The 14,023-nt window shown below is 51.4% G+C and overlaps 1 protein-coding gene across 1 annotated transcript in view; it reads left to right on the plus strand.

The window, feature by feature from the left end:
• Window positions 1–12,719, plus strand: part of CAPN8 (calpain 8) — a 63,458-nt gene extending 50,739 nt beyond the window's left edge. Inside the window, exons 14-21 of the mRNA XM_004605511.2 lie at window positions 1,070–1,138; window positions 2,774–2,831; window positions 6,170–6,234; window positions 8,984–9,052; window positions 10,122–10,200; window positions 10,776–10,892; window positions 11,885–11,943; window positions 12,587–12,719. Of these exons, the coding sequence (XP_004605568.1) occupies window positions 1,070–1,138; window positions 2,774–2,831; window positions 6,170–6,234; window positions 8,984–9,052; window positions 10,122–10,200; window positions 10,776–10,892; window positions 11,885–11,943; window positions 12,587–12,610 (540 nt within the window). The 3' untranslated portion in view covers window positions 12,611–12,719. The remainder of the gene's footprint in view (window positions 1–1,069; window positions 1,139–2,773; window positions 2,832–6,169; window positions 6,235–8,983; window positions 9,053–10,121; window positions 10,201–10,775; window positions 10,893–11,884; window positions 11,944–12,586) is intronic.
• The last annotated feature ends 1,304 nt before the right edge of the window (window positions 12,720–14,023 follow it).

The following is a 14,023-nucleotide window of genomic DNA, read 5'->3' on the forward strand; positions in this document are numbered from 1 at the left end:
ACTGCAGTGAGTGGCTAGCCCCGGGTGCAGGCCTGGTGGCTCAGTACTCCCGTCTTGGAATGTGGTACTGCTTAGTGCCAGCGGCTAAAGGTTAAAAGGCATCGGGGCAGGGGGATAGTGCAGAGTCGGGGGCGTAACTAGCATGTGTCTGACCTGGATTCTAGTCGCAGCACCACATGGCTCCCCAAACATCAAAGGTGCAGTCCTGGAGACCCCAGAATTGTTTGGGGTAACCTGAGTATCCCCAGTACAGCATTGCACCCTTGGGCCCCTTGTGTTGAATTGATGGCTGAGAATCCCCAGTGGAGTCTCCATTGATCTCCTGGGCACCTATTAGGAGTTTCATCCCTTCCCCACAAAAACAATTTTCACGTTTCTTAACTACTTTTTCCTTCGTTTTTTTTTGCTTTTTGGGACTCATTCGGCAATGCACAGTGGTTACCTCCTGGCTTTGCACTCAGGAATTACTTTACTCCTGGAGGAGCTCAGGAGGCTGGAAATCGAACCCAGGTCAGCCGCGTGCAAGGCAAATGCCCTGTCTGCTGTGCTATTGCTCCAGCCCCAACGTTTCTTAACTACTTTTAAGTCATCTTGCCACTTGAGACTTTGACAAAAGCTAAAAACAGACAAAACCAAACCCAAAACTCCAATTTATAAATACTTTCCCAAATTTTCTTGCTGTGGAAAAGAGAAAAAAAAAATTCATGCTGTTTCTGGAGATCACAGAACCCCGACGGTCATCAATGAATCCTTTAGGAGCCCACCCACCTGGAACGAGGTTCTCTGCTTTCTGTGTTTCTGCAGCTTTCAGGGCCACCAGGGGGTGGCAAGAAACTTGGGGTTCATGAGATCACTTGCTTACATCCCTCAGGGAAGGCAACCTGAGGTCCCCACCCTGTGTCCTAGTTGGCCTGTGGGCTCCCCGGGGTTAGGGCCTTGCACCGACTAGTCCCCCTCTAGTTGATACCAGGTGCCATGATGGGCGTGCAGCAGACTGATGGGGGATAGGTGAATGGACAACCTTCTCCTCCCTGCTTCCCAAATGAACTTTGCAATTGTCCTTTTTAAGCCACACCCCGGTGAGCTGGACCAGGAAGATGACCAGTTCAGGAGCCTGTTTGAGAAGCTTGCTGAGGAGGTGAGTGAAGGGCTGCTCCACCTCCTCTCGGACTGCAGGGTGTTGGAGATGGATCCCCATCGTACTCAGGTGGCCATTAGGTGCTCTGGCTGGAACCTGGGCCTCCCACACCCACTGAGCCATTCCTACAGCTCTCAACTGCCGGACGTTGTCCAATCCCCTTCTTGCCCCCATTCAGAGAAGGCTCGGTTTGTATCATTCCACATCTCTTCTCACTCCTTGGCCTTGTGGGCAGCCTGGGCCCTGCACACAGCTCTTCTGGTGAAGGGGAGTGGACAGGTAGTGACCTGGCCGGAGTAGACAGCCTCGGCTGTCCAAGCTGCTTGGACTGGAGGCATTTCACCTCTTTTGGTTTGTTTGGTTTTGGGCCACACTTGGCTGTGCTCCGGGCTTACTCCCAGCTCTCTGCTCAGGGATCACTCATGGTGGACTTTGGGGACCATATGGGGTGCCAGACATAGAACTGGGGTCGGCTGCGTGCAAAGCAAGTGCCCTACCCACTGTACTATTGCTCTGGCCCCTGGACTAGAGGCATTATAGAAAGTCTTATTATTGGGCCCAACTGCTCTGTGCCTACTGGGTGAGCTGGGGGAGGTTGGCAGGGGCTGGCTGGGGGCAGCAGGACCAGTCACAGGGCCCAGATGAAATCCATATGTGCCCCTGGGAGGTGACCCAGTTGAGGCCACACAGTCAGTGCTAGAGTCACAGTGGGAACTGGGTCTCAGTGGGGTCCCCTGCCTGTTCTGTGTCCATCTTCCTGCCTCAGTCTGGCCTGCAGCTGGGGGCTGAGTGGTCAGCCGGCTTTTGGACTCAGCGCTCCTGCAAACACACTTGGACTGGTCCGCTAAGGATGGACACCCAGTTTGAGATGGTACCTGTGTAAACTAACAGTGCCCCTGTCACCCCACGGTATGTTGGGAGTTGCAGGACTTGGGTGCAGGGAAGACAGGTTTGGTTCTATGAGAAGCTCATGTGACCGCTGGGAAGTTAGGAAATTCCATCACACGAAACTGCGTTGCACCCTGAGTGTATCTGGCGCCCCGTGCTTATAAGGCCCAGAACTCCAAGCACTTACAAAGCCCAGCTTCTAAAATGAGCACCGACTGGATCTCAGGGGAGCCCACTGGTACCTAGTGGCCATTGGGGCTGACTCTAGGATGGCCACCCTGCATTTTACTCTGTTCTTGTACCCCCCTCACTCCCACCATCACAGCTCTTTCCGTTTGGGTATCCACTGCTCCTGTCATTAAAGCATCTCTCCCGTCAGGCTGTGGGAAACCCCAGAGAAACAGGGAACTTGGTTCTTATTTTATTTTGGGGGCTGGATCTGGGGAAGGGGGGTTTGGGTCATACCCCGCTGTACTCAGTGCTTCCTCCTGGCACTGGGCTCAGGATCACTCCTGGAGATGCTCGGGGGACCATCGGGAGTGTGGGGGAATTAATTCAGAGTTGGCTCCATGCTAAGCAAGCACCTTACTCCCTGCACTAGCTCTCCAGCCTCTGAAGTCTAGTTCTAACGTGTTCCCCCCTACTAAAACCACAAGCTTTGTGGATCTGGTTTCTGAGGGATTCTGCCTTACTCGAACATCTTCAAACACATGCCAGGCCACCTGTGACTAACACCTTTCTTTCTAGGATTCCGAGATTTGTGCCAATGAGCTCCAGACCATTTTGAATGGGATGTTTTCCAGACGTAAGTTCCTTCTGAGGCCTTTTCAGTAAGTCTGCAGTGGTGGGGTGGGGGAGGGGCAGGTATGGGGCTGTGGGCGCTTTTTGGGAAGAGCACCTTTGGCTTCTACCCCCAGGGGTCTCATTCCAGCAGGGGGGAGAGGCCAGAGAGGAGGGGTCCTGGGCCAGGCTGTTGGGGCCAGCAAGGAGGAGTCCCATGTCCCATGACTCAGTAACTGTTTCCCACCAGACTTGACACTTGAATGTCATGGAAAACCATGCACAGAATTCTTGCGTCTTTGGTCAAGGACAGTGGGAGGGATTATTCTAAGTCTTCCTGTTTTGTTTTGGGGCCACAACACACTGGTGCTCTGGGGCTATTCCTTGGTGCTCTGCTCAGGGATCACTCCTGGCCATGCCCAGGAGACTGTACAATGCTGGGGTTTGCTTGGGGGTCAATCATGTGAAGGACAAACACCTAGCCCCTTGGGGCTATCTTCCTGGCCCGAGAGGGATCATTCTAGAGCATCCCAGATCCTCTTCTGCAGACTTGGACCAGTCATGGGCTGGAGGATAAACTGACTTTTCACCTAGGAGGATAGAATTGCTCTACCCAGCTGACGCTTGTGGGAGCCAGGCATGCCTCCCTGCTGCCACAGGACGAGGGTGTGTGCTGCTTCTCGCAGCCCATAGGGGCCTGGGAGCAGCCAAGGGCAGATTCCCAGGGGCTCCAAGCCCCAGTGTGGCTGTGTGTCCTGTGCGCCGCCCCCACGGCTGCTGATGGGGAACTGCAAGAGGAGTCGACTGCAGGGCCAGGCACCTCCCTGGGCAGAGGAGGTGAGCACACTCAGAGCAGATGCTGCTGTTTGCTGAGTAAAGACGACAGTGGTGCTTGGAGAGACGCTGCTTCCAGGACAGATCGGTGGCTGCGCCTGGGTCACCCTTCTCAGTTAGGGAAGGAAGCAGGCACAAGCCAACCAGGCTTGAAAGCGACTGGGTTCTTAAGGCAAAATACAGAGAAAGTCAGGAAGGAAGGAATCTGCTCCTGGTCTCATTTTTTGGAGCATAAAGAGACCCTTAGCCTGAATTTATAAGGTACATGTAGGAAAATGTAGGCAGAATCCTCCATGACACGGAAGTTAAAGGCATCTTTAAGGATAAAACACCACTGACCAAGCAAGTGGAAACAAACATAAACAAAAGGGACCGCATTAAACTAAGAAGCTTCTGCACCTCAAAAGAAACAGTGACCAAAATACAGAGAAAGCCCACGGAATGGGAAAAAATATTTACCCAATACCCATCAGATGGCAAGCTTCCCATGGCGTATTCGATATGCCAAAAACAGTAACAACAAGTCTCACAATGGAGGCGTTACTGGTGCCCGCTCGAGCAAATCAATGAACAACGGGACGACAGTGCTACAGTGCTACCCATGAGATAAGGGGTTAATATTCAGGATATACAAGACATGAGTAGAACTGTACAAGAAAAAAAAATCCCAACCTTATCAAAAAATGGGGAGAAGAAATGAACAGAAACTTCCTCAAAAAAAAAAAAGAGATACAAATGTCCAAAAGGCACATAAATAAATGTTCTACATCCCTATCCATCAGGTAGATGATTAGCAATGATGATTAACAATGAGAAATCATCTTACCCACAGAGACTGGCACCCATCAAAAAGAGGAAAAACCAGCACTGGCACAGATGGGAAAGAAAGGGACCCTCATTCACTGTTGGTGGGAATGCTGACTGGTCCGGCCTTTTTGGAAAACGATATGGACATCTCCTCACCAGAGTGTCCACTTCCCTCCACCACTGCCTCTGGTTCCCCCACCTCTGCTGCCACCCCCACATTACCTCACTGTAAAGCTCAGTTATGTAGACTAGTTCTCAGGTTCCGTTGCCTTGGACCATTTCTTACTCCTTACTATGCTGCTTTCTATCCCACATATGGAGAGCTCATGCTGTGAGCAACTCTCCTTCTGACTGACTTCACTCAGCACGGTGCCCTCCAATTCCATCCATGCTGTGGCAAATTGTATGAATCCATCTTTTTTTTTTTTTATTGAGTCACCATGTGGAAAGTTACAAAGTTTTCGGGTTTAAGTCTCAGTTATACAATGCTCGAACACCCATCCCTTCACCAGTGCACATATCCCACCGCCAAGAATCACAGTATAGCTCCACCCCGCCCCTCCACACCCCTAGCCCCCCCATGAATCCATCTTTTTAATTGCCAAGTAGTATTCCATTTTTACATGTGCCACAGTTACTTTATTCAGCAGTCATCTGTTCTTGGATACCTGGGCTATTCTAGAGTTTGACTACTGTGAATATTACTGCAGTGGATATTGGAGCACAAATTTCTTTTCTGAATAGAGCTTTTGTCCTTTGGGTTAGATGCCCCAAAGTGGGATTGCTGGGTCATATAGAATCTCAATTCTTAGCTTTTTGAGAAGGGTCCAAATAGGTTGAACCAGTTCACCATAGCATGAAATGGTGGTGTTTCCCTTGGCAAGTGCCCAGTATGGTATCAAGCCCACACATGGCTCCCTGCTTCATTAGTATGTTAAGCCTCCACTCCTGGGCTTCACCTTTAGTATTAAAATGTGGGGAAAGTTACTACAGGAGCAACACTGGGTCTCTGGCACAAGCTGCTTTAGCTCTTGTTTCTTCTAAGGAGCTTCTCTCTCCCTCTGCACATCCCTGATGTACACAGCTCTGAAAACCAAACAGTGGTCTAAAGGAGGTTTCCAAATATCTTGGTGTACTCGCTGCTTGTGAGGTCACCCTACCCTAGCAGGCTTTGGGTCCAGGGCTCCTTCAAGTGCTCCTGCTGGCTGCTCTTCCTTATTTCATTCCTTCCTGGTGAGAAGGGAGATCCTGGAGCCTGGAGGTCATATGGTAACCCCAACACTGCCCCCTCCTGCTCCTTCCTTCATAAGTGAATAATCTGAACTCTTGGGCCTCAGTCTCGTTTTCTGTGAAATGGGAGTGATGTCTGTGGCCATAGCCTGAACACACCTGATCTCACCTCAAAGGGGGATGCTAATATCTATCCCACAGGCAGTTATCATTATGTTTATTCCCTCGGGGTGCACTTGAACACCACAGCCCAAATCCTAATTTGATGAAGCAGAGCTAAGGTTGAGAGGCTGAACTCCAAGGCCAGAGCCTCCCTGAACTTCCTGTTAGGATCTGAGGAACTAGAAGCTTCTGCCAAGGAGCCCCCCCCCCCCACACTCTGCTTGCTCTTTCTCTCCCTGTACAGCCACCCCTGGGGCCCAGGAGCTGACAGCTCCCCCTACCCTCTTTGAATGATGCTGATTCTTGCCCCTGTTTCACTAAAACATCTAGGAGAGGACATAGAATTCGATGGATTTGACATTGACACTTGCAGAGAGATGGTCCGCCTGATGGATGTATCCTTGAAATGTTGCCAGCCCTGGACTTGCCCCGTTGCAAGGACTCTTGCCCTTCCAGGGTGGGAAATGGGGAGGCTTGAAAAGGAAGAGTGGAATGCTGGCTGAGGGTGCTGGGGGGTCCTGCTGGAGCTTCAGAGAAACCTGTGTGTCATCTTTGTTCCTGAGTGAGTTTGAGATGATCCCCCTCTTTGACAGGTGGAGAAATTGAGGCAGGCAGTACGGAAGTGCTTTTTGAAAGTCTGTGCAGGGAGAGTGAGGATGGGGCACCGAGGGCTGTACTGTTAGCAACCCCCAGCCCCGACCTCCTAATCTTTGTCTGAAAAAGTCCTAGTGTTTAGAATGATCACAGGGGCAAAGGCCTGTTTCTTCTCTCACCAGCTTACCCCTCACGTTGTGTTAAAAAATGTGGGGTGAGTGTTCAGGAGAAACAGAGGGGTTGTGGCATTCCAGGTGCAAGGGATACAGAAGGGGAAGGGTGGAGCTGCTCTTCCTGAAAACTGTCTTGGGTGGGTTTGGTTACTCTGTGTCATAGGGCTGATGGTAAGAGCAATTTTTCCTTCCTTCCTTCCTTCCTTCCTTCCTTCCTTCCTTCCTTCCTTCCTTCCTTCCTTCCTTCCTTCCTTCCTTCCTTCCTTCCTTCCTTCCTTCCTTCCTTCCTTCCTTCCTTCCTTCCTTCCTTCCTTCCTTCCTTCCTTCCTTTCTCCCTCTCCCTCTCCTTCCTTCTCTCTCTTTCTCTCCATCCCTCATTTTCTCCTTCTCTCTCTTTCTTCAATACCACACCCACCACCAGAGTATTCATTTCTTTCCACCAAGGTCGCAGAGTTTTTTCTTATTCAATACCCTCCCACCCCACCCCATCCCCGCTGAACCCACAAACTCAGTTCTGTGGACCAACTCTCCAGTTCTTTTACCCTTTGTTTCTTCTTTACTGAGTATATTTAATTCCCACATATGTGAGGCACCCGTCTGCATCTATCTCTCTCCTCTGACTCACTTCACCCAGTGTAGTCCCTTCTAGTTCCATCCATGTCCAACAGGACACTTTTTAGTCTGTGTAGCTATACCCAGCGATGCTCAAGGCTTACTTCTCACTCTGAGATCAGGGAACCTTACTTGCAGGGCTTAGGGGACTATATCAGGTGCTGGGAACCCACTTTTCTATCACTCCAGCCCCAACACTGCACATTTTAGAACACTCCCAGCACCCAAGAAGAGACTCTGCATCTCCATCAGCAATTGCTTCTATGCTTCCCCTCAACTCTCTCAACCTCCTACAAGACAAACATGGGTCTACATTTCCATCTGTGCAGCTTTGCCTGCCCTGCACATTTTGTATAAAGAGAGTAGCATATAGGCTGTATTTGCATCTGGAAACTTTTGTGGGGGCATGGGGAGAACCACACCCAGGGATGCTCAAGGGTTACCCCTGACTCTGTACTCAGAGATACTTTCTGGTGATGCTGGAGAACATCTGGGATGCTGGGGATCGAACCCAAGCCAGCCTATGTAAGACAAGCGCCCTACCCTCTGTACTGTCTCTCTGGCCATCACCCGGATCTTTTCTCAAAGACCATTGTGTGTTCCTCACTGTGGGCTTTACAAAAAAGCAGGTTCCTGAGTCTTACCCCTGGAGATACTCTTTCAGGGAGCCTGGGAGGGGCCTGATCTACAGAAAATTCCATTTGAATGTGAGAGAACTTTGAGGTTCTTGACTTTGGAAAGGACGGGCACCCACGTCCACCTTTACTGACGAGGAGGATACACTGCGGGAAGTTACCCCATGCTCTGGGCTGAGTTTCTTCTGGAAAACAGTCGATGTGGCGATGGTGCAGCTGCAGCATGCACCGCCATGCCGTCTCCCTCCCTCGGCTGCTCCCATGTGAGATGCTCCACTAGCTGCATCATGACAAAGGGTCCTGAGGCAGTGGCACACTCAGCGTCTGGATCCAGGACACAAGGGCACAGGCTTTCTGAAAGGTGTTGGGATAACACGATGACTCTTGGCCCTGCTAGATGGACGTGAGGGTCTATTTCAGAACCACCATAAAGTGCAGCCATACTCATGCTCTTGCTGGCTTGTGATGACTGGGAAAAGGGTAGAAGAGTTTCAGAGAAACTTGATTTCATGTGGGTGGGGACAGTTCCAAACCAAGCCCTCCCATCTGAACCCGAGACTATTCCTGATAGTGTAAGTGTGCATGGGGCACACTGGGTGCCTCCAAAGCTGCCCACTCATTTGGGTAGCATCAGGACCTCCGAGCCAGCCATGTGCTCAGGGCTGCCTCCAGGGGCCCTGGAGTTTATGAGAAGAAGTTCAGGGGCACCCTTCCTACTGCCCTAATCCCTGCCCGGCAAACTTGTGGTTGAGAATAATCCCCAGCCCAGTGACATGTCTTATGACATTCAAGCTAGTGTCATCATGCCAGTGATTGATCCTAGATTTGTCTTTCTGGGACTGAGTTTCCAGACCTTTGAGCTCAACCCTCTCCCTGGAACTAGGTTTAGACCTCCCCCGCCTTCTTCTTGGATCCTATTTCTGAGGATTGCCAGCCACACTTCTGAGGGCCTCTGTTCTGCCCTGTGTGTGTTCTGACTCTCATCTTAGTTTGCATCTGCTTCTACCCTTCCATCCTTCCCCTCGTTATCCCTAGGGCCCCGGTTCCTGCAGTCACAGGTGCTCTGCAGAGAGCCCAGGGAAGATACCTGGGGGGACTGGACATGGTTGCATTGACCTTGATTTGCCCAGAATGATGGCACAGCCACCCTGGGGCTTCTGGAATTCAAGATTCTGTGGCTGAAGGTGTGCAAGTATTTGGTAAGACTTCTTCCCTGGGGGTCCCCCGTGGGTCCTGTTCCATCTCTTCTCTTGACTGTCTAGCCCCTCACACATCTAAAACTCACTCCTTACTTCTTCCACAGCCCAGTCAGACCAGATCCTTAGTCAGGATCCAAACAAACACAAAACTTAAAAAAAAATTCTGGGCCATACCTGGTAGTGCTCAGGGTACCAAATGGGGAGCTGGGATTGAACCCAGGTCAGTCACATGCAAGACAAATGCCCTACACACTGTGTTACTTCTCTGGCCCCAAATACAAAACCTGCCTGTGTTGTATATGGAGCTTCAGGAAGTCAGAGAATTACAGGGACCCCTGGAAATACTAGGAAATCCATCACATGCCCCTCTGGGATTGGCAAATAATCATCAAATGGATTGACCTAAAGTGCTCAAGGAATTTGATTAATAACAAGACTAACTTTTTGTGTTGGTGGGAGAAACCCAGAAGGACTAAGTGACACCCTCCTGCGCCCGCCCCGCCGTCAACCCATCTTAAACCACAGCTAACACAAAGGAGCTGAAAATGTAGGGGTGTGTCCCAGATGAATAGAAAAAGAGTTTGGGGGTAGGCATGATATTTGCCTTGCACACAGCCAACCAGGTTCTATCTCCAGCATCCCATATGGTCCCCCGAGCACCACCAGGAGTAATTCCTTTTATAGAGCCAGGAGTAAGCCCTGAGCATCGCTAGATGTGGACCCCCAAACAAAACAAAACAAAAACATTTATTTATTATTATTATTTTTTTACTTGAGAGTCTCTCTGAAAGGTAGCCGGGCCTACCAAACACTTCCTATACCTTTCACCAAAAAGGACTGGCTTAGGAGGTGGCAGGTTTCTGCCCTTCTGTACATGTCCATGTCTTTATCGGAAGCCCTGACATTTAAAGATAGATGATTCTTTGTTCTGAAATGTGTGGGGGCGTGATGGGGGGGAGTGGTGGTCTCATCAATTGAGATTGTCCCTGAATTTCCCAAGGAAGCAGTGAGGGGTACCTCTGGTGGGGGACCCTGTATGCCTTTTATCCCACATTTCTTCCTGCATTAGGAGATTTACCTGGAAGCCGATGATGACCATTCAGGCACCATGGATGCTCACGAGATGAGGACAGCGCTCAAGAAGGCCGGTGAGGACATGGTCTGTGATTAAGGTCTTGATGCCCAGATGTGTCCATCTTATTTTATTTATTTATTTCTGTGCTGTACTCAGGGTTTGAACCAGGGTTGGTCACATGCAGAGCCAGTGCCTTACCTAACCCTGCACGCTCTGTCCCGCCCCTGCCTGCCCCTTTCAACCACTGTCATCACGAGTGGGAGGATCACTGGTCTCAATGATCTTCCGTCCCATATCAGTGGACCCTGCTTCAGAGCAGGGCTGTGGTCGGATTCCACACAGCTGGGCTAGACTTTCCCTGGGGACTGTGCCTGCTCCAGCAGTCACAGATGGGGACACTGTGGAGCGGCGGGAGAGACTCATCTCTACTCAGCCTCGTGGTGGCGAATGGGGCCAAGGCTGTGTTGGTGTTGGACTTGCAGGTCCTAGGCAATGGCCCATCCCGACCCAGGAGACCAGCTGACCCTTCTGGTACCCCTTGGGGGGACGCAGAGCCAGGCCTGGTCTCTGCATTGTCGGTCCCTGAAGTTTTCCGGGAGAGTTGGGGAGCCCTCGCTGCCCCAGTGACCAGGCCCCCTCTGCCCTCAGGCTTCACCCTCAGTGACCAGGTGCAGCAGACGATTGCCACGCGCTTTGCAAGCAGCAAACTCCGCATCAGCTTCGACAGCTTCGTGGCCTGCATGATCCGCCTGGAGACTCTCTTCAGTGAGTCTCTGTCCTCCAGTTCCACGTACCTCCAGAGCTCTGAGGAATGTGGGGCTGTCGTGTCTTGGCCGGGTTGGGGGGTGCCAGAAGAACCCACTGTGGCATCCTGGGGAGTCACAGCAGAAGCCAAAGGGGCTGGACTATGCAAGGGGCCACGCAACGTCAGAGGCAGTTTTTCTCAGAGACTAAGGGATTGAGGGCTGGCTGCTGGGCTGGGGCAGACGCATGGCCGCAAAGTGACCTTCTTGCTGGCCAGGAGAAGGTATTTTTATTACAGAGAAAGAGAACAGGGAGGTCCGGCTTTAGGAAGGGTGGGCACAGACCCATGGCACCACCACCAACAAATGCCCCTGTGGGCTGGTCTCTGGAGGCATCCCCTGTTTGATGGGCAAGCCTAAACCCAGAAGACTCTGGGGAGAAGGACAGGATGAGATCAGCGGAGTCTGTTCAGAAGAGCTGGTTGTCGTTCAGCACATGCTTGTTTTTCTTCCTTTTATGTTTATTGGACCACACCCAATGGTGTTTGGGGAACTCTGGGGGAGCCAGAGATGGAATCTGGGGCTCCTGCATGCGAAGCACATGCTCCAGCCCTTTGCACATTGCCTAGGTCCACAGCTACGGGGACATTGTCCACACCTGGGACAGCCACTGCAGGTTCTGCATAGCACCCCGTGTTAAAGGATCAATGACAGATTCCTATCCCCCTCCCCCCCATCCCACCCCGGGGCGGCGATGGCAAAGGGACTATTTCTACTCACTCCAAGAAGTGTGTTCAGTAGGTAGGACAATCTCCACGGCCCCACGGTCTCACTCCAGCACTGATTCTAGTTGGAGGGGTGCAGAGTCCCCACAGCCATGAAGGAGCTGGGGAGGGTGTTGGTGTGCAGGGGAAGGGAGTGGCTTGCATAGGAGCTGGCATGGAGAGGGTCACTCTGCTGGTCCCAAAGTTCAGAACACCCTTTTCTCACTTCATTCTGCTTTGGGCATTTTAGAACTGTTCAGCCTTCTGGACAAGGACAGGAGTGGTGTTGTCCGGCTCTCTCTGGCTGAGGTAAGTAGTTTGAGGTGGGATGAAGAGGTGGTTGAGGTGCAGAGCAGCGGTTATTCATGACGCCCTGTCTAACGTCTCCCTGCACCTCAGGACAGGCTGGGGGCAAGGAAAGGGCTTGCCCTGGGCGCTCAAATGGTCTCACTTGTTAGCATCCTCACAGGAAGGCCACCGTGTCACATGGTTGATCACACCATGAGGCAAACCCCTGTTAGTATTTCGAGATGTGGGTGGTGGGCACAATTTCAAGGGTCTGACACTTGAAATCTTGGACCCTGTGTCTTAGAGGAACAGATTAGTAGGGCAGGAGAAATAAAACCATTTCCAACCAGGGAGAACGAAGAGGCAACATAAACGAGGGTTCCCTCTGTCGAAGTGTGCGGGTACACAGGGTTTTCTACATGCACCCCTATTTTCATCAGTTCCTCTCTTGTGAAACTTTGTTCTAAGTCCCATGTCTACAGTGCTCTGACCTGGGGATGGTGCCTTAGCAAAGAGATTCTGTGTTCCTATGGTTACCTGCTGGACGTCAGAGACTGGGGTATAGAGTGGCTCCACACACAAACAGGTGACAGGGAGAGGGTCACTTCTGTAGCCTCAGCAGGTCCTGAGTGGCATGAGCTCACCGTGGCCCCTTCCTTTGCAGTGGCTGTGCTGTGCGTTGGCCTGACCAGGCCATGGCCCTCTGTGATGTTCCCTGCCTGCCCGTCTTCGTGTTTGATCCCCTGGACAACGTGTTGCATGTATATCCTCCTGCAGCTATTGATGGCTCTTCTTATCTTCCTTGTTTGTCATTGTCCCTGAGATTCGCCTCCAGACACCCCCCACACCCAGCCTTCCCCTCCCTCTGCTGCTTCTCTGGAGCAGTCTGGCAAGTCCAGTCCTGTGTCTCACACAGCAGCAGCACTTAACCTGACCCTAGGACCCACTGGGAGAAAAATCAATTAAAGCTGTGGGGAAAAAAAATAGTTTCTGCTTTTCTCTTGTGATAACAGCCTGGGCAGTGCCTGGGCTTTTCATGCTTTTGGATGACTCAGATAAAAGCTGCTGAGAGGCAGAGAATGTGGGTGGCTTTCCGGGGGGAGAGGCGTGACCTGCCCTCAGCAGAGGAGCCCTCTGGAGTCTGCTGTGTTGTCTTTTTGTTTGTTTGTTTTTGAGCCACACCCAGCGATGCTCAGGGGTTCCTCCTGGCTCTACACTCAGGAATTACTCTTGTGGGACCATATGAGATGCTGGGATCTAACCTGAGTTGGCCGTGTGCAAGGCAAATACTCTCCCTGCTGTGTTGCCTCTCTGGCCCTGAGAAGGTGCCACGCTGTGCAAGGGCTTCAGCCTCTGCAGGTAAGTTCTCCTTCGAGGAGGGACGGACAAGTCTCATCAGTCTGGCTCACATGGATCTTTGGTGTCAGGAAATAGATGCCACCACTGAGTGTCCTAATGGGCATTTGTGGGCAGAGCTGCGTCTCATAGGCACACTGGTTGGTTAGTTTATTTTGGGGCCATACCTGGTGTTTAGGGATTACTCCTGACTCAGTGCTCAGGGGTGACTCCAGGCAATGCTCAAAGAATGGTGCCAGGGATTAGACCTAGATCCAGTATGTGTAAGGAAAATTCCCTATTTGCTGTATTATCACTGGGGCCTATTTGAATGCAGGCTTTGGGAATGAACTATAAAGCTGGAGGTTGTTTTGTTAGTCCAGGATGCCTTAAGAAGCACCACAGGCTATAAATGTGGCAGAGCTGGGCAGGGCTTGCGGAGTCAGGTCCCTGTAATGGCTGAGGTCGGACCTGGAGGCCACCAGGCCTAGGTAAAAAGGAGGGGAATCCTCCCAGCCTGTTCCTCGAAGGCCTCGAAGCTATCTGGGGGGAGATGGAGCTACCTGGACAGGTAGTGCAGTGAGCAGAGTTCAGGAGCTGCAGACCTGCCCCACCCCTCTATAAATTTCATTAGCAGCCAGAATCTCATAGAGATACAAAAATAAAAGGAAAATATGTTTTTCTCTTGTGATGACAGCTCTACGCTCATCCGCTTTCCTACCTATCACACCGTGCGGCTTGATGAAGTTGTGGCTGTACATTAAGT

Source organism: Sorex araneus, chromosome 9 (genome assembly GCF_027595985.1).
Source record: "Sorex araneus isolate mSorAra2 chromosome 9, mSorAra2.pri, whole genome shotgun sequence".
NCBI lineage: Eukaryota > Metazoa > Chordata > Mammalia > Eulipotyphla > Soricidae > Sorex > Sorex araneus.